This window comes from Amphibalanus amphitrite, unplaced genomic scaffold (genome assembly GCF_019059575.1).
Source record: "Amphibalanus amphitrite isolate SeventyFive unplaced genomic scaffold, NRLGWU_Aamphi_draft 000812F_arrow, whole genome shotgun sequence".
NCBI lineage: Eukaryota > Metazoa > Arthropoda > Thecostraca > Balanomorpha > Balanidae > Amphibalanus > Amphibalanus amphitrite.
The window spans coordinates 182,798-203,138 of NW_024882306.1; the positions used below are offsets into that span (position 1 = coordinate 182,798).

At 47.7% G+C, this 20,341-nt stretch overlaps 2 protein-coding genes across 7 annotated transcripts; both read left to right on the plus strand.

The window, feature by feature from the left end:
* The first annotated feature begins 260 nt into the window (after window positions 1-260).
* Window positions 261-4,669, plus strand: LOC122366504 (transmembrane protein 14C-like). Of its 5 annotated transcripts, none has more exons than XM_043338844.1 (4): window positions 261-296; window positions 1,491-1,575; window positions 2,695-2,884; window positions 4,087-4,669. In XM_043338844.1, exons 2-4 carry the CDS (start codon window positions 1,500-1,502, stop codon window positions 4,139-4,141), a joined length of 321 nt encoding a protein of 106 aa, XP_043194779.1. In that variant the 5' UTR covers window positions 261-296; window positions 1,491-1,499; the 3' UTR covers window positions 4,142-4,669. The 5 variants fall into 5 exon arrangements, with proteins under 5 accessions (XP_043194779.1, XP_043194776.1, XP_043194777.1 ...); XM_043338841.1 differs by having other exon boundaries at window positions 269-374; XM_043338842.1 differs by having other exon boundaries at window positions 273-319.
* Window positions 4,670-15,497: 10,828 nt separating this feature from the next.
* Window positions 15,498-19,323, plus strand: LOC122366509 (SR-related and CTD-associated factor 4-like). 2 transcript variants are annotated; one of them, XM_043338852.1, is made up of 3 exons: window positions 15,498-16,390; window positions 16,964-17,711; window positions 17,760-19,323. In XM_043338852.1, exons 1-3 carry the CDS (start codon window positions 16,376-16,378, stop codon window positions 18,803-18,805), a joined length of 1,809 nt encoding a protein of 602 aa, XP_043194787.1. In that variant the 5' UTR covers window positions 15,498-16,375; the 3' UTR covers window positions 18,806-19,323. The 2 variants fall into 2 exon arrangements, with proteins under 2 accessions (XP_043194787.1, XP_043194786.1); XM_043338851.1 differs by having other exon boundaries at window positions 16,964-19,323.
* Window positions 19,324-20,341: the final 1,018 nt, after the last annotated feature.

Consider the following 20,341-nt stretch of genomic DNA (forward strand, 5'->3'; position numbering starts at 1 on the left):
GTGATACAAATTCTTCGCAATCATTTTTGAATGACGTCATTAGTTATGGTGGTGTTTGCTAATAAATTATTTATTTTACTGAAAATTCCTGCTTATTTTGCATAAAAGCAGGCAAATTACTTAAAAACCACCATTTCATTTCTTTTATAGTCTGATACACTTTTTTTTGCTAAAGCTGACAGAAATAAGTCACCAGTGCACTAGTCCTATGACGTCATATATTATTATTGATCTCAATTTCTCATAAACAAACAATTTGTCTGTTCGTAAAAGCGTGACAAAAGCGGCGCCCCAAGGTCGCTCCGGCTCGCAGTTATACGTGAAGATCAATTAATTTCTTTGAAATTTACAAAGCTTCCTAGGACCTAGATACCGTAAATAAAAGTTGTATAACTGTGAATAATAACCCAGGCTCCACTACGCCGTTTTCTGTACGATTTTGCGACAATGCGAGATTTTGCGAGAATGCGATGGGATGCCCTCGCCCCTCACCCTCGGGTGTCAGTTGTCAGTTTTCACTGTCGGTGATGCCAGAAAATGTTCATATGGGCCTTGTTTCACCGGTGATAGCAGCATGCTGCTATTACACGTGTCAAATTAATGGGTTTCCATGGAAACATCAACTAACCATGGTGTCATCAATCTGTGTGATTAATGTCATCAAATATTGCTGCTAACATCTTCAGGGACGTGCGATCAACCAATGTATGAAACGCATTCAACGAGACAGCAACTCTGTTCCAAATGCAGCTATGAAAAATCTCACAGATTACATGAAACATCATTAGTGTGACGTCATCACATTACATCAGCTCGCGCAATTTGATAGCCACATTGCGGCCATCGCATTGTCACATGAAATGTCACGCAACATTGCCCGCGCATTACCACAAAAATGTACAGAATTCTGAACTTCTTTGCGATGTGATATCCCAATATTGCAAAATCACATGTAAAAATCAAATAGTGGAGCCTGCACTTGGCATTCAAAACATAATTTTTCTTTTAGGCTTGTTAACTATCAGTATTAGTACCTAAGCCTGGTGTCCCATCCCAGCCCCAGGAAGATGCCAGATTGCTGATTGAGACATTGGAGATATATAATAGACCAACCTAACCTGACCTGACCTGACCTAACCTACAGCCTACAAACCTACAACCTAACCTGACCTGACCTGACCTGACCTAACCTTACCTACAACCTACAAACCTACAACCTAACCTACAAACCTATAACATACAATGGTATTTGGCATTATTCAGATCAGCAGCAGCTTCAGTTATAGTTCAAGCTTCAAAAAGTTCAAAGTTGAAATTACAATCTCCATGATTTTTGGGAGCTTGGAATAACATTTTGAATGACACTCAAATTGGCAATTGCAAGTGACAACATAAAAGGTATAAAATTGATGTTTCTGAAACATATATTGTTATGCATACCTACCAACCTTGAACCTATCTCATATTTTGCCTTGGTCTTGTGCCGGCAGATATCAGAGATGCCTGCAGACATTGCTGCCTACTGCTATGCAGCTCTGGTGGCAGCCGGAGGCATAATAGGCTTCAGCAAAGCTGGTGGGTACAGGCAATAGCCAATTTGTGTCTCAGAATTTCAGATAAAATTTTCACTTCCTTTACCCAGTCACCATAACAGATATGGGATCAGCAACTTTTTGGCAGCAACAGTATTCATATGTCCTCATGGCCAATCACCATATATTCTAGCTGTGCATGCTTTATTTGCCCAACTTCGAATAGGTACATTTCCTTCATATTCAGATTTTTTTCTAAAATAAATTTAGTCCGAACCATTTGAATGGAAGGATTCACAAGAACAGAACCCCCGCTAAGCGAAGCTTGTTGCGTTGACCCTGCCATCTACCATCCGATCGCGCAATTCCGGTTCTATGGCAGAATTTGTAGTCCAAAGTTTAACGTGCACGCATAGCCACGCACGGCCGGTCCCCTCACTGACTTCGCCTGGCTACGGCCTGCCACCAACCGCCACCATACCTGTCGGGAGGCCTATAAACGTCAAGCGCCCGTCGCGCTTCGAACCCGGACTGTTGTAACCGGGAACGCCTGCTCTCACACGCGGAGTCCAACGCTCTACCGACTGAGCTACGGGACCGGCAGCTGTGCATGCTGCTAGCTCAGTCGGTAATAGATTCTCTGCAATAGATTCACCCTAAGCATGGCATGCTGCTCACAATACATGCCCTGATTTTTTACCATTCAATTTTCAAGTTTTGTCAATGCTGCCGAATTTGGAGCTGAACCTGAAGCTGGAGCCGGACGTGCTCCTGGAGCTGGACATGGTTCACCAGTTGCCACTCACGGAATTCATTCGGCCTGTTATGTGACCTCTGTAACTGTAGGCTCTTGCTATTGGGAGAAAAAGGCGACTGCTGAAACGACTCGAACGGGGTTTCTCGCCACCAGTGATCAGTCAGTGATCAGCTTCTCGCCAACGGTGACCAGGGGTTGGTGTCGCGCTGGCGGTGTACTGTGTACTGTATTCGTTGTATTGCCTCGGTCGGCGGTCACTATCCCTGTGACAGTTAGTATGCTGCTCTGGTGGTGTATACTGACTCGGTATTGTTTATCTAACAGGCAGCGGGCTGTCCCTGGTGGCCGGCCTGGGGTTCGGTATCGGTACCGTCGCTGACAGTCGACGGTCTCTGTCCCTGATAGGCAGCGTGCCGTCGCTGGTGGCCGGCCTGGGTTTCGGCGCAGCGCTGGCGGTGGGCGCCCAGCAGGTCTCCGCCGACCCTGCCAACTACCATCTCTCCCTGCTGGCCAGCTCTGTGCTGCTGGCCGTGATGGGAGCCCGCTTCAGACGCAGCGGCAAGATGATGCCGGCCGGACTCGTGGCGGCCATCAGGTACGAAGTGTCCCGATAGAACGCTAACCTGCGGTCGCTGGAACGTTGGTTATTCGTTCAAATTGCGTGTAGGCTTTAAAGGGACTATCCCACCTTCTAAAATGTTGTTAAAACCAGTTAATTTGTGCCCGACTTTATAGATTGGATGACCAGGAACACGGTTCTGGCATTTATTTTTCATTAAACATCTTAGGCTTCCCGTATTCCAAACACAAACTTTCAAATATGTGACGTCACAGCCCAAAATTACCTCCTTCACCAGGCCACATTACTGTCATAAAGCTGATTCTTTTTACTCTGTAGGCACCACAACAAAGTTCAGACCAAGTTTTAAGCGATTTTTCAACGAACAAACCCATTTAAATCAGAATGACTAAACGAGGTGACGTCACACTAACGGTCGCTCCATGTTGAAGATAGGGCCTTGTACAAGGCCCATTTTCAAATGAAGGGAACGAATTTCTTCAACACCAAGAGGCCGCGGGGGTTGCAACCTAGATAGATAGTGGTTTCTGAACCTCGCCGCAAACTTGGCTATCTCACATCAAACCCCATGTTAAAGGTGGGATAGTCCCTTTAAGCGTTTCATTTTATTGGAACCGTCAGCTCATTTGATTCTGAAGCGAAATGCGTACAGCCCACTGCTAAAGTAATGTGCGGTTTTACCAAAACACATGGCTTTCACTGACGAATTTGAAATACGAAGTGATCCAGGAGTAGACAGCAAAAAATAAACTTGCAGCTGCAAGGATGACGAAACATGTATGCTTCATTCCAAGTTTCATTATAGTCTGGCAAATCGTTCCTAAGGTACAGATGCAAAGCATAACCACGACTGATACCGCACGTTATATTCTGCGGTGGACTGTCCGTCAGTTATCAATATCCCGTAAGAATTGAGTGGTGTTTATTCAATGCGACGAGCTCACTCAAAAAGTGGTAACCATCTTATTTCATGTCATACTGTATCATTTTTTTCCGGCGCGGCTTTCTTGTAATTTGCCCATCTAAGGCTCCGTATAATACCGCTGCACCATGTGTTTCGTCTAATGCTGCTCCACCCTGTGTTCCGTCTGATACCGCTCCACCCTGTGTTTCGTTCCATTCTGTGTTTTGTCTGACTGGTTTCACGGGGTGCTCGGTCTGATACCGCTCCACCCTGTGTTTCGTCTAATGCTGCTCCACCCTGTGTTCTGCCGCAGTCTGGTGTTCGTCATTCGGTACGGCTCGCGGGCTCTGACTGGCTCCCAGTGGTAAGTGGCCAGACAGGAGACCCTACAGACCAACATAATAATATCCAGAAGGACATACGAAGTATCTAGCTTCAGGCGGAGGACGCTCACATTCCTTCAAGGATCACTGCGGGCCAAACCGTGGTCCAAACGTTCCCGGTGGCTAGCGAAGGATGATAAATGGGGCGCACAGACGGCCTTCCCCTCGGCTGTGTGCCATGTGACGCGGAATATTCCCCGATTGACGTGAATTCGGATCGGTATACGGAATACGGATATAGCTTCGAATTTCGATACCAGCTGCCGCCATCGAAGGGTGCATTGTCGATACTTCAGCAAGTCTATCAGCATGCTAGGATGGACTTTGTAAGCAACTGTTGTGGATATTCGATTGAAGTGCGAGGGTATTTCCACAGTTGTTAACTGGAGTGATCTTTATTGATTCCTTTGTTTATTTTTGAAAGAGCTGATGTATAATGGACCAAACATGGAATGTGATTCACGAGTAAATACACGTTTATGTATCTTTGTAAATGGTTGCATCGCTAGTGAACATTGCGTTATATTTGGTTTCTATTCATCCACCCCTATTCCTTATCACGGGCTCATTTTGCGAGAGCAACAATGCTTGACAGAAACCATTGGTGGACAGAAACCAATGGTGCGCCGAGTGCCAGTGTGGCTCTTGCCTGGGCGAAGGCATTGGGAACTGCGAGGCATCAAAACAATTTTTCGTGCTGAAAGCCATCTGCAGAGAACCACATGCGGTTACTTTCCTGGATATTAACGCTTCTGTGCTGGCACATGGCCCTGTTCGAATGCGTCTCCTAATGCTTGTCTGTAGGGTGAGTGTGACAGATGCCGCGGTGATGGCGGATGGAGGTGTATTTCTGCACTTTTGATACGCACACGGGTACTCACCACGGGAACCACAGTCACAGCAGCAGCAAACGAGAGCTGCGAGACTGCGACAGCGCGACTAGCATTACGGGATGGAGAGTGCATCTGCGCACTTAGCGGTAACACCGGGGCTTGAGACTTTAACAGAAGCACCAAGATACGGAGATCTCAGCAGTGGACACAGCATTGGCGCCGGGTGGTGGAGACTGTCCTGGCGCACACAACAGTAACGCCCATACATGGAGATTGCAACAGTGCACACAACAGTATCACCACGACATAGAGACTGCAGCAGTGCACACAACAGTATCACCACGACATGGAGACTGCAACAGTGTAGGTACACAACAGTATCAACACGACATGGAGACTGCAACAGTGTAGGTACACAACAGTATCAACACGACATGGAGACTGCAACAGTGCACACAACAGTATCACCACGACATGGAGACTGCATCAGTGCACACAACAGTATCACCACGACATGGAGACTGCAACAGTGTAGGTACACAACAGTATCAACACGACATGGAGACTGCAACAGTGCATACAACAATAGGAACAAGACGGTGAAACTGCATCAGTGCACACAACAGTAGCTACAAGAATTGGAGACTGCAACAGTGCACACAAAAATGGGAGCAAGACGCGGAGACTGAAACAGTGTACACAACATAAGGAACAATACGTGGAGACTGCAACAGTGCACACAGCAGTGGCACCAAGACTTGGAGACTGCAACAGTGCACATGACAGCAGCACTGATATATGGAGACTGCAACAGTGCACATGGCAGCAGCACTGATATATGGAGACTGCAACAGTGCACACACAACAGTATCACCACAGCATGGAGACTGCAACAGTACACACACAACAGTATCACCACGGCATAGAGACTGCATCAGTGCACACAACAATAGGAACAAGACGGTGAAACTGCATCAGTGCACACAACAGTAGCACCAATACTTGGAGACTGCAACAGCGCACATGACAGTAGCTCTGATATATGGAGACTGCAACAGTGCATACAACAGTAACGCCAATACGTGGAGACTGTAACAGTGCACACAACAATAGCACAATGCCATGGAGACTCGGGTAGATGAATGAATACGCATGAAGACTCAGCAGGTGGCTACAGTCAATGCATACACCTGCTGGTATATCAGAAATGACTTGAATGAGACCTGCTTGTGTGTATTCATGTATTTTATAAAACACACGACACAATCAAACACTCTTACCAATTGACTAGTCTGTGAACCGTCTGTGTCGCCTTTCCCGTGCTCACCAGCGGGATTGGATGGCCATAAAGCTAGTGATTTCATTTTGCAGAATACAAATGACGTATACCAAGACTTTACTGTTGCATTGCTAGCCAACAGTAAAGCATCGGACCTCCGGACCGCTCATGAGCAGTAGAACGCACATTTTTAGAGATGGAAGCCAACAGACGGCATTTCATGATAGACAAAACTTGCATCGATTTATGGCATGTGTAATCGTTGGAAGATATCTTCATTGTACTTACAGGATGGTAAGATAGATTCGTCTGTTTTTCTATGGTATGCTTTCAGAACTGTCAAATATCAACAATGGTTTTATGCTGATGATTTCTTACGATCTACACGCTCTAGACTCGTTCTACTGCTAATGCCACTTTTCACAGCTGGTTGTGGGTCTGGGCTGTAACACCTGTTGTGCTCTGAAGCTATTCAGGAGCCATCTACACTGAACACTCCAAAGCACCGCATTGCACATTCACTTCACCGTACTGCGCGAGCACACTGCTATCCCTTCGGGCTCTGTCCTCACTGCTGCTCTGCCCCGTCCATGGCTGGGCCGACTTTTTTGACTCACTGGGCTGTGACGCATCCTCCCGCCGCGACTGAGCCTCCACTGGCCACTGGGCTGTGACGCATCCTCTGGCTTTGTTGGAAGTGCTCCACGTCAGGCGATCAGTCTGCTCGGAACGCCCAGCAGTCGAGCAGGAGATCCTCAAAGTCCTCCAGCTCCTGGGACTCCTGTTTTGGTGAGACCTCCTGCTCCTCAGAGTCCTCCCGCTCCTCCTGGTCTGATATGGCTTCGTCTAGTCGCTGTAGACTTTGGTACAGCCCCGGCGCCACCGCCACGCCCAGCGTCACCGCCAACGAAATCGCCTGAATAAACAGTGCCAGTGGGGGCTTAGAACGAGTCAGAGGCGTGCTACAGTGGCGAGATTCAACACATGAAGAACTAACCTTCTGGCATTTACAATCACGTGCATATTGACAAAGCATTACAATGATGTCATTCTCTAATTACTATAAGAGCAGTTATAGCTGATTAAAAACAATGCCAAAGGATGTAAAAACGTGGATAGAGATGCAACAAACATGTTGAATATCAGTAGCCTATAAAGCCTGAAACAGACTCTTTCCGCAGTCAGGAAATCGCATGCGAGAGCCTATTCAAATACATGGAAGCACGCTCGCATCAATCGCACGCACCTCCCGCAAGCGATTGATGCGAGAAGAATTACAATGTATTTGAATAGGCTCTCGCATGCGATTTCCTGAACGCGGAAAGAGTCTGCTTCAGCCTTAAGGTGTTGGCTTGCAGAAACAATTACGACTTTAAATTAACAGTGGCCGACTCCTGTCTGCCCGGTGAAGAGCGTCTCACCACGGTCTGCAACATCGCCGCTGCCGTTTGTCGAATGTGACCACAGTGCACTCTCACCGTTTATATAGCCTCCGTCGCTTCAATGCCACATATGTGTGCACTCCTGACACGCGATGCCGATTCTTGGTTTATTTTTTTTTCCGATGGGCACTTCCTCGGTCCGCCCTTTCGAAGTTTTCCTGTATCATGTCCTCGGCGATGAACTGCGGCATTGTGGGTGACGTCCGTTTGCAGCGTCGGTAATTGTGTGTGTCTGTGATTGGCCGATATTTTGGTGCAGCTGCGTGTGAGACGGTCCGCCGACCGGTTTTCCTGTGGATTGTCGCTCAGCGACGGTGAATGTTCACTGATTCTCTGTCAATGGCATTCGTAACGGCTGATGCTCGCGTGCTGTGGTGACTGTTGTGAAGGGGCGGTGGTGCGATTATGACGTATCACCAGGGTTTCTTCCCTCTCTCTCCCCCGCTCAGGAGTCCGTGGTATTCTCCCGCTATGAATACTACTCGGGAATACCGATAACACACGCCCGCACCGCACGGCACTGAGCTGCCGTGAATGCACAGTCACTGTTATACCAGACCAATTGATATCCATCTATCAAATCCAGCACGTACATACACTAGTGACTCCGCATTATAACAGATTATGCAGACAAGTCGTACTACTTAGTTACTATATAGTATCGTTCATCGGTAACAAGATAGTATCGGGTAGTGTCCTGACCACTCGTTTATCTTGTGCGAATGTTATTTATCAAACGCATTATATCCGTATTCTATTTTACGCATTCAAGAGCCTGGCTAGTACTCGTCTGAACCTTAGCTGCACTGTCACTCCGCCTCACATTTCGTGTTTCCGCCCACCCACCTCATTAAGGAAATGTGCCAGATAGCTGATGCTGATATATGTAGCTCTGAGTTATTACTCTGCCTAATGGTATCTAATGAGATTATGGTGTGAATGATATTGTAATGGCATAATGTTATCGACGAGATATGCATCTAATAACGCGCATACAATAGCTTTTTGCTGAAAAGTATCGTTTCTGAGATCGGATAGGCACTATCTGCACTCTGCAGCCCGCTCTCCAGGTCGGCCGTCTGGCGCGGGGAACTCCAACTACCAGCGGTCGGCTGACATTCACACGTTCTGCTGTTCCTATTAGTCGATTGTTCATTGTCCAGGCACACGCAGACCTTGCCTGGTCGTTGCACGCGGAACGGATGGCGAGGAAAGGCGCTGGATGCGTGCACGCAGTCATTGGAGGCACATTTTCCTCCACAAGGCACAAACAGTAATTGTAATGTGATAATTGTTTTTTTTTTCACAGGACATGCACACAAGGCTATGTCCGGGTTCCTTGTTCAATGACAAAGCGGAATATTCACAATAATATATATTGATGACTGTGCTGTTTTACTTTATTTAGTTGACGGATGAAGTCATCAGCTAAGGCTTAAAAAGAACACAACTTCCCAAAGCCATCAAAACAGGAATGAAAGGTATTCACAGAGAGAGAGAGAGAGAGAGAGAGAGAGAGAGAGAGAGAGAGAGAGAGAGAGAGAGAGAGAGAGAGAGAGAGAGAGAGAGAGAGGGAGAGAGAGAGAGAGGAGAGAGAAAGAGAGAGAGAGAGAAAGAGAGAGAAAGAGAGAAAGAGAGAAAGAGAGAAAGAGAGAAAGAGAGAAAGAGAAAGAGAGAAAGAGAGAGTGAGAGAGAGAGAGAGAGGGGGGCGTGCTCATCACATATATTCCTTGATAGAAGTTCTGATGCCATTAGTCGGCTTCCGCGGCTAACCCGCAAATGACGGGGTACCTATATGTAACTTATAGGGCTGAGTGAGATTCCTTCGAATCGGATGAATTTTATTATTACATTTCGGCTCCCGCTCGCACTTTTTCCTATGTAAAATTTAATGTTAGATAGGATCTAACATAAGACAAAAATTGAACAGGATACATCTTCCGTAGTAAAGATACACTTTTATTGAACTGTTTCCAGATGTCAGTGGTATATTTGCAACATCAGTTCCGTACCTCCCCTTTCTTATCGGTGAATGGTCTTTTGCTTCGAAACCTCATCATACGGAGTACGAAATCAGAGAATCAGATTTGATGAAATTCCGGTGGCTGCAAAATTCTACGAAGCAGGTGAAGCTGCTCTTCAGAACATTTTAAACTCGTCCAGAACTGTTGAATCTTGCCAGAGGCATTGGCGACTAAAGCCTCTCCCTCGGCGGGAACAATACCACGGCGCTGATTGGTTGTTCACACATATGGCTAGGTGCACATAAACGATAGCAAGTCGTCGATGCAATCTAATAACGGAGCGAGCGAAGCGAGCGTAGTCTTTTGTAGATTATCGGAAATTTCTGAGCACGAGCGACCGCGCGGACGCTTTTGCGAGGCTTATATCTCAGCAAACATTTGACCGATTTACATGTGATAATTTTTGTAGGGTAGCTTCATTCCTTCTGCCAAGTATTGAACTATCCCCGGTGCATGTAGGTGACCCCTTAGGCTTATGCACGTGCCACGTGCAAAACGAAGAGGTGTCAGTTTTGTAACAATTGTAATATCTCGGTAACTACTGGGCCGATTGCGCTGAAAGTTGGCATGTAGGTAGGCACCCACTAGGCAATGCATATCCATGCGCCACAGTTGGGGTACTGCTGCACGTGCGCACGTGCAGGGTGCCGCTTCCAGATCTCGAGAACGGCTAGGCCGATTGCGCTCAAATTTGGCACATCGCAAGGGACCGGTTAGTAGGGTGCAGTGCACAAGCTAGTTGGAGGTACCTCGCTCATTCGCTACCTCGCCCTCGCTATTTCGCACGTGCAAGGTCCATCCTCTCGCTCGCTGCGTTGGTCGCCCCAAAAGGCGTTTTGCTGGTGACTATGCCCTTGAATAATTTTTCCTACCAGTAACTGTACACTGTAAACTCATTTCAACAAACGTTTGTTACTTTTACAAGGAAAATTATTTAGCGCAAATCCCCGCACCCTTTGCCATGTCATCGAACGACCCTATTGTTTGTCATGGTAGTTTTTCTTACAACCCACTCATATGTAGTTCGTTAGACTAGCTACTAAAGTTTGCTTTGTCATTGTTGTGTGAACGACTGTTTTCCTAGTTATAATCATGCGGCTACTAGGTAAAGACCTGCGCATGTTTGCATTTAACAGGGCTGAGCCGTGTACTTGTTCAGTCAAATCAATGCAAATCTTAGTTAGCATAGTAATGTCTACGTGCAGCAAACCTGTACTTGTAAGCAATCTACTAGTCTCAGGTTTGTAACGTTTTACAAAGACCTCCCTTGTATTCGTCAGTTTTCTCCACAAATCGCAGGTCGCCGCTCTGCAGTCTCATTATTACAGCAAAACAGCATTACTGAAAGTAGGTCATGTATTTAAAATGGTACATACACATTACACACACAATGGTGATGACACTCATGACCCAAGGGGCAAGGGCAATAACGCATGCGAAAAGGCAATGAGCGTCATCACTTACGAGCATAGACCCGGGAACAGGGGGGGCAGCGGGGGCGCTTGCCCCCCCAACTTCAGAGCCGAGGGGGCGGCGCCCCCTCAACATTGAGGCAGCGTGAAAGGATCTTTCCTCCCTTTTCCGGACTTCTTTCCTTCTTGTTTCCTTTATACATCTAAACATCAACACACGGCATTTTCCTAGCCATCTGAATGGTTTCTGCTGATACAGTATCGATTTGACAACATCTGCTTTTGTCATCCCGCTTTGGTTTGGGCCTGGCGTTCGCCATAAGTTTGGCAGGCCAGATTTTATACTGGACCATTTTGAGTCAACTTTGAGAAATACACGGTAACGTAAAACGGTGGTAAACTCGTTGCTATAGGTATAACACAGTTTACCCGCTCCGGGTGTGAGCTGGAGGGGTGTGGGGCAATGGGTACACTGACGTGGCGCCCTCGGAAGGCCGGTATGGGATTAAAGCTCAGTGACACTAAGGGCTTATGTGGTGCTTTCGGTGATCGGTAGCACCCTCAGAATCACCGGCGTAGGGCCCTCAGAGCCGGCGGTAAGGGGCCTTTAGAGGCACTGGTGTGGGGCCGCCATGCAGTTGCCGGTGTGGGCGCTCAGAGGTGCTAGTGTGATCTCTCAGAGGCGCCGGTGAGGGTCCTTAGTCTTACAGGCGTTGCTGTGGGCCCTCACAGAGGCTGGTGTGGAGCCGTTACAGACGGGTGTGGGGTCTTTAGAGGCAGAGTTGCTGACGCGAGCCCTCTACAAGCCGGCAGGGGGTTCTCAGTGACCGGCAAGGAGCCCTTAGGCCGACAGAAGAAGTCCTGTGGAGTCCTTAGAGACCGGCATGGTACTGTCAGACGCCGGTGGGACCCTCAGGGCTCAGAGTCACCGGTGTGGGGCCCTCAAAAGTCACCAGTGAGTGGCCTTTAGATTCGCAGGTGTTGACTGTTGGGTCCTCAGAGCCACCGACATAGGGCTTTAATAGGCACTGGTGTAGACACTCAGCGTTTGGGGTGTGAAACGCTCAGAGACACCGGTGTGGGCCCTCATAGGCGCCGATGAGGGCCCCACAGTTGCCGTTATGGGGCCCTCAGAAAAATAAGTGTGTGACCATCACAGGCGGGAAATGCCCCTAGAACTGGCCCCTCATAGGCCGGTAAGAACTCTCAGAGGCCAGTAACGGGCCTTTGGAGACCACCGAGGGGCCCTTAAAATCTGCAAGAGGCCCTCAGAAGCCGGCGTGGGGCCCTTATGGTTATCTTAGTGTGGTTATTTAGGGCCCATGAGGTGCCCTAACGAGCCCCATGGGGCCCTTCTGAGTCGAAATATGACCATTGTTAGCCCTCAGCGGTCAAATGGCGCCGCAGGCCCTCTCGGACCCGAGGGTCCCTTTGAAACCGATGGGGGGGGGGGGTACGTGTCCCCTTAGACCCCTAGCCACGCCACTGTTTCATATGCATCATGTTAGGTATTTTAGGCTCGCCCCCCCAACTTGAAAATCGTTCCCGGGCCCCTGCTTACGAGTACACTGTAGAATCACACGTTTACATGCATTAGGTTTGAGTTAAGATAGTCATCTTGGGTTCCCTGCCTCGCAATAACTGGTTTGGGGACTCGCAACATCGAGGAATGCCTTGATTCGGAAATATGTTATTTCTAAGTCTGCGGAACACGAATTTTAAGGGGCAAACCCATTCGAATCTAAGGGGCATTCAAATTCATTAGCTCCTTGGAATTCAGGTGCTTTTTCATTTTTAGACTTCTTGAGTTTCTGCAGTTTGCTGTCTTCAGTGTGCGACCCTTGCTTGCAAGCTGGAGCTTTTGCTCGGACTGATGAAAGCCATGAAAGAAAGCATCGCTATATTATAGCATATGCAGAACAATATGGCCTGGAGCAGAACACATTGTGCTTACTTCCATACATCACGCACTTATTCAGCAAATTTCTCTGATTAAATCTGCATTACTATCAGTTGGAAGACAAACATTTCATTAAAAAATGACAAAAACGACCGAACACTGTTATCACCTACCATTTTCACGGAAGTGAGCAGGAGGCCACATCACTGCACGGCGGTTGGTGCGCAACTGAAATTTTCAAATTGAAACGGCCGGAAACGTTTTTGGCGCCACCTATATAACAAGTAACAGCTTTGTGTATGTTACTACTGACACGTCTAACTAGCGTAACTAAGTCCGTGTTGCAAAGGTGTAGCTGATACCTTCGACAAGGACATAGATTACATAAGTATGTATCAGTATTTTTGCAATGGTGTAGCTGGTTCTTTCGACAAGGATATACATTACAAATCATAAGCAAATCTATGTTCCATATTACGAATAAGACCCTGGTAGTTTTCACAATAGCCTCCATAATCCTCGTCAATTTTATGAATGGTCGACTAGGTGTTGGGGCTGATACTTATATTTGCCCTGTTGATTCAACCAACTATGACAAGATATTCGTCGTTCGACATAACCTTTATTAGTATTTTTGACAAACGCTCGTCGTTGTACGACAACCCCTTGTCAAAATGAGTTTACAGTGTAGTGATAAGGCGCATGTCAATGCTAGTGTTAAAATAAGTACCTAAATTTGTTGAAAGAACTCTATCAAAATAGCAATTTGACTTCCCAACTGAGACATGCTTAACCCTATTAGTGGCAGGGGGGGTTGTTTTTATCCACCCCTCAGGTTTTTCGGGAATATCTCCGAAACCGCTGAAGCTACGATGCTGAAATTTTCCGACTTTTCCTAAAACTAAATTGGGCACATTCCCTGAAAATTTCAAGTTCATAACCTTACCAGGGGCGGCTCCAGAGCACTGGGAATTGGGGGTCCTATTCGTGAAGCGAGTCATTTGGGCGAAGATCACGATGCTGCACCAGTTTTACGAACAGTCAATGAAAGGTATCATGTGATAACATATAAAAAGTTATTGTGCATCCTCTTTTGACACGTTTTTGCTATAATAGGCGGATCCAGGCGTCCAAAAAGGGGGGTTATTTTTTACCTCCCAACATAGGTGCCCTGACACCGCCTATGCAAGACCAATACAATTTTAGTCGTTCTCTCATAAGAAAATTGTAACATAACAAGACCATTGCCACCCTTTTTAGAAACAGTACCAACAAAAACCTTATTTACTATACTTTTTGTGTACCCCAATCTCAATGATCTGTATCCGCCTATGATTTTTGATAATGCATATTTTTAGGATCCATGTGAATTTCTGGTTCATTCTCTATCGATCGACAAAAGTTGCGTTAAGATTGGTTCAGAAACCTGGCCGTGATAAACAGTCTAAAATGTATCTGCAATTTGCCCGTTTTTACCCCCCTCTACCCCCCTATTGACATTTTTTAATTTTATTTTTTTTTAGAAATGTAGATCTCGTTGAGCCAAATCGAATGCCGTTTGAATTTTGAAAATCGGCCGGTTAGATCTCGAGATATCAAGGGGGGGTTGTAAACAGCCCCCCCTGCCACTAATATGGGGTAGCCAGGAGCCTGCCACTAATAGGGTTAATAATAATTATTGGCAGGTTGGGGTGGGCCATGTAATAAAATGAATACTGTATGGGTAAGTGCACTAATAAAAACATTATCTTTTATAAATTTAGTCGAAACCTTTTGTTTGAAAGGATTCACAAGGACCCGCTAAGCGAAGCTTGTTGCGTTAGCCCTGCCCTCTACCCTCCGATCGCGCAATTCCGGTTCTATGGCAGAATTTAGAGTCCAAAGTTTAACGTGCGCACATAGCCGCGCACGGCCGGTCCCCTCAATGACTTCGCCTGGCTACGGCCTGCCACCAACCGCAACCAACCCGTCAGGAGGCCCATAAACGTCAAGCGCCCGTCGCGCTTCGAACCCGGGCTGTTGTAACCGGGAACGCGTGCTCTCACCACGGGGAGTCCAACGCTCTACCAACTAAGCTACGGGACCGGCATTATTGCCCTCTGTGGCACCACTGAAACCCTTGGAAGGAGACCTTAAATTTGCCTCGGGCAATAAAGCATGTTCGGTCTTCACCCTCGGGCTACAGTGACGTCACATCGGGCAATAATTTTTACTATTGCCCGCTACCCCATACAGTATTCAAATATATTGTTTCCAAATTTCGTGTATTGGCTCACATAGCTGTTCTTGCAGAGCGGGGAGCGTCTCTGCGTCATTTTCGGAGCCGAACATGCAGTGCCGGCCGCAGCCCTGCGGCCGGCATTGTGCTGAGAGCACGTGTTCAGGGGTCATTGCTCGCTGCCAAAACGGAAATTTTAGCCTCAGGTTATTGAACTCTAGTCTGTCTGACGGCCCTTTAAAACGCTGCACCGGGAGATATGTAGGCGACAATAGCACAACTAACGCGACATTTGTCGGGCCATATGAGTTCTGAGCGGCCCGACAGTGACACTATTATCAGAAGCCCTTCATGATGCCGATAATTGTGTCGGGCCGTTCAAAACTCATATCACTCTCCAATGGCGTCTTGTACCATAAATATGCATCACTTGATTACTAATATGGGAGTGTTAAATTTAACTGCAAACTGCCTATAACCATCTTTTGGCCTTTTGAATCCCAGGCACAAAATATATTCTGGCTCTATAGTAGGTATCATAAACTTAGTGCGCATCAATGTGACAAAATTGAACAGCAAGGTCTATGATCGTATACGATCTGAGATCAAGATCCGTCTGCCTTCAACTGGCTGCGGCCTGGCTGGTCCCAACAAGCAACATCACCTGAAGTGGACCGTTCCCGTCAGGAGCCGTCTCGCATATCGAGCGCCGGAGCAATTCGAGCCCGGACTCGCACCACCGGAAGTCCAACGCTCTACCATCTGACATTCGAGCCTTCATCTCGCATGATTTCTGCATCTATCTCTGCAACATTTGCCGCCATTGATAAGTTGATATCCATAATATTATCTCATTTAAATAGGTCAAGTTTACTTCCTTCCACAAGAGTATGATTTTGCCAGTTGCAATGACGGTCGGAGGAAAAGATGAGAATATAATTACATATCATTTGAATCGTGGGAAGCTCTAAACTAAAACTGCGTTCATCTCGGAAAATGGAGCTCTGCATGTTCCCCAATCTCCACTCAGGAAATCGCCGTGCCACTTAAAAGCGCCCGACGCCGGTCGATTAGGCGCAATTCTCTTGCAAAGGTGTTAGAAGACGGTGATATGCGGGCTTCTCTGGTGAGTACAATCAATTTCTTTTGTCTCTTACCATGTTTCTGAAAAGAAATTGCCGAAATTCACATTTAGTGAGCAAAACAACGGAGTGTTCAACATGCAATGTTCAATATTTAGTGCTCAAACACCTTTCAAGAAATTGAAAAGCGGGGGTCTAATTAGTCACCGGCATGTAAGCATATTCATGTCGGTTGATTCTTTTACGGGTCTACGTAGCGTATGAGGGAATTGATTAACATCAGGTTTCAAATAGTCTTGAATCATTTGACTGACCTGATTATTGAGAAATTGGTGCAAGGAAAATAGGAAAAAAGGATATTGGTAACAATCACTTGAAATTTTATGGCAGGCTCGTCATATAATAGATGAAACAAGGCTGAAAATACTCAATATTGTAAGATAAAACATTTTCAGAGGAGATTTAATTAGTCTAATAATAATTGTATAATTGTATCTAATAATTGTATGTTACCAAAGCCCAGTCTAATAAATGCGATAGCCAAGTCTTATAACTGAGGAAGTTAAACAGTACAAAGAAAAAAAAAACAATCGTTGAGCGTATGCCCTCTGTTTCAGGTTCTGTTCGGAGTGCTGTGGGCCGGACCATGGCGTCTGCAGCACCCCGTCCTCGCCATGGACGTAATGCCCGGAGTATCGCCGCTGCTCTGGGCCCCGCTCTTTCCACCACAGTTCCAGCCACCGCCGCAGCCCCAGCCACAGCCGCAGCCGCAGCCGCAGCTGCCGCAGCCCCAGATGCAGCTACAGCAGCAGCAGCCGCAGCTGCAGCAGGTACTGCTACCCCAGCCGGAGCTGCGCCAGCCGCTGATGCCCCGTCCAAGCCCGTTCGGACCGGCACAGCCGACTACCAGTTTCGTGCCGGTCCTCCCACCGGCGTTATTTGGTCAGGGCCTGCTGGGTCAGCAGCGAGGGGCGTCTCCGCCCCCACCGCCGCCGCCCCAGCAGCTGCCGCCGCCGCCGCCACAGCAGCTGCCGCAGCCGCCGCAGCTGTCGCAGCCCGTCATCCCGCCACAGCTGCAGCAGCCACCGCAGCTGTCGCAGCCGCCGCAGCCCGCCCTCTCGCCGCAGCTGAGGCTGTGGGCTCTGCTGCTGCTGCAGGCCCACCTCGCTGCTCAGGCGCGGATGGCGGCGCAGGCTCAGCCGGCTGCCGCCCCGGCGCAGGCGGGAGGAGCATCGCCTGGCACTGCTCAGCAGACCTTCCAGCCAGCCTCGTCCCCGCAAAGTGGCTTCGACGAGGATGATGTGCCGACTCAGCGAGAAACGCTGCGGCCGGGACTTGGCTTTTTACCAGCACCTGTAACGCCAGGTAACAAACGACCGGGACTTGGATTTTTACCAGCACCTGTAACGCCAGGTAACAAACGAACGGGACTTGGATTTTTGCCAGTGCCGTTGCCCGCTAGACCACGTACCTTCCACGCCCATGGTTCTTCTTTACAGCCTCGGCACTTCCAGAACGGCATCTCTTCGGACGATAGTCGTCAAGCTCAGAAGCAGAATGAATTCGGTCAGCGTAACTTCGCGGGCCGTCCTTCTAGCGTCGGTGTGAGTCAAAATAACGACGATAGGTGGGAGAAGGGGAATAATAGGCGTGTGCCGCCGAGACCAACGAACTTTGGTCGGGGTGTTCAAAGCGGTGGGGTCGGAGCCACCTTTATCCCAGGCAGTCCCCACAGCACTGGCGGGAGAGAGCGACAGGACGGGAACTTCCACATCAGCCGCAACCAGGGAGACTCAAACCGTCACTCGAGTCGCTGGGATCCGGAGGATTCCGACGATTATTTCGATCGCTGGGATCCAGAGGATTCTGACGACCGTTTTGACCACTGGGATCCGGAGGATTCTGACGACCGTTTTGACCGCTGGGATCCCGACGATAGCAATGATCGCCCTGACCGCTGGGATCCCAAAGATAGCAATGATCGTGACCGCTGGGATCCCGAAGATAGCAATGATCACCGTGACCGCTGGGATCCCGAAGATACCACTGATCGCCCCGATCACTGGGACCCCGAAGACACCAATATTCGCCGTAACCGCTGGAGGTCAGCTGATACTAGTGGTCGCCGGAGCCTTTGGCTTCGAAAAGATGACTCGGATAAAGATGAACGTGAACGTAGAACCCATACATTGAACAACTTGCATTCACTTAGTCGCGGCAATCACGTTACCCGACAGATGTCCAAGGGCCGTGATGACCAAGTTACGCCAAGGCCGAATCATTCAACAGCCAGCTCCAATGTACGGAAACCACAGGCGACCCGACACAGTCATATCAGCGACCAGGATACAGAGGACCAGGAAGAATTGGCCAAAAGACAAAGCTATTGGACTCGTGCTTTGGCGCCGAGGCCCTTCGTCGGGCCGAGAGTGCCGGCGACTTTTGGAACTGCCCAGTAGCACGCGGTGGTCCTTCGGCTGAGACAGGGGTGGAGCACCGTGCTCCATCTCAATCATGGAGAGAACGGGTCAAAGAAAAGAAGACCCAAAACGAGAATGAATGCAACATTTTTATTTTAATGAGTCTGAGTGTTACTTTTCTTCACTTCAATCGGTAACGACGTGTTTATTTGAGCACACGCGTGTGCTGGGGTGTGGTGTATGTAGATACCCTTCATGCATTCATAATTTAAATTCAAAGCCTACCTTGCGCTTGATTTAGCTGATCTATTTAAGTGAGCTTAACTCACGTTCATTGAAATTATTTTCATTGAAGTGCAATTTCATTCATTTATTTATTTATTTTGTGACAGTGCTGGTGCGGGTGTATTTTGGTTTGCATGTGCAGCATGTGTATGGTTGTTTTCGTGTGTAGTGCAGGGGCAGTATCATGTAAATCATTGGATGATTGTTGGCTGTATGAGTTGTGAACTTTTTCACCCTTTTGATAGAAAATAAATGGAAACCATCCAAAGTCATATGCGTGTTCAAGGAAGTGGCGAAGTTATAATTTCATATCAGGGTTGGGAGGTCATAGCGTTCAAAGTGGACTCGCTGGTATGCGGGCCCTAACCATTTTTTTTTAAATCTCACCAGATTTCATACACATTCTGCTGAGTACCCCTCCCCTCAACCTGCACGATAACCCTAAACAAACTAGAAAGTTTTTGTTAAAATATACATAGCTGGGAAGTTACAGAATCCATGTCTGATGAAGTTCCTCGACACAAGATATTGAGATTTGTTCCGAAGAACCGAGCCTATGCTGGTACCTAGATACTAGATAGACATTTATTAGGATCCGATCAGGCCGTTTGACTAAAACTGTGTGCGACACAGACCTAGGACCCTGAGACCTAGGATCCATGCTTAGGCCTTGGGGCTCTGACACTGACGTAGAGGTTCTTGGACACTACGGCAGGCCTTTTCCCGGTGGCGATTGGTCATATTTCATTTTCGTGGCGCAATGTCCACTAACCAGTGCAGTGATTCACCCTCTGGTGCGTGCACCTACCTTGCGAGGCTAGCACAGCCTGGCGGCGATGCACGGAAACAGCTCTGATTGCCAATAGATGGGAGGGCAGTCAGTCGGGCGGACACTCGCCCTAGTAGCCAGGTATGTATGTATGTATGTATGTATGTATGTATGTATGTATGTATGTATGTATGTATGTATGTATGTATGTATGTATGTATGTATGTATGTATGTATGTATGTATGTATGTATGTATGTATGTATGTATGTATGTATGTATGTATGTATGTATGTATGTATGTGTGTGTGTGTATGCATGTATGTATGTATGCATGTATGTATTGACATCAAATTTGACTTCTTCTGGTTCTGGACATAGAACTCTGTAAACCTGGACTGAAACCTCCGTTGCGTCGTTTCCATGATAGTCAAAGCCGTGGTCGCCTCCTCCACGCCTCCACCCCCTGTTCCAGGCTGGACGGGTAACTTTATCCCATGCGGGTAGCTCCACCCCAGGAGC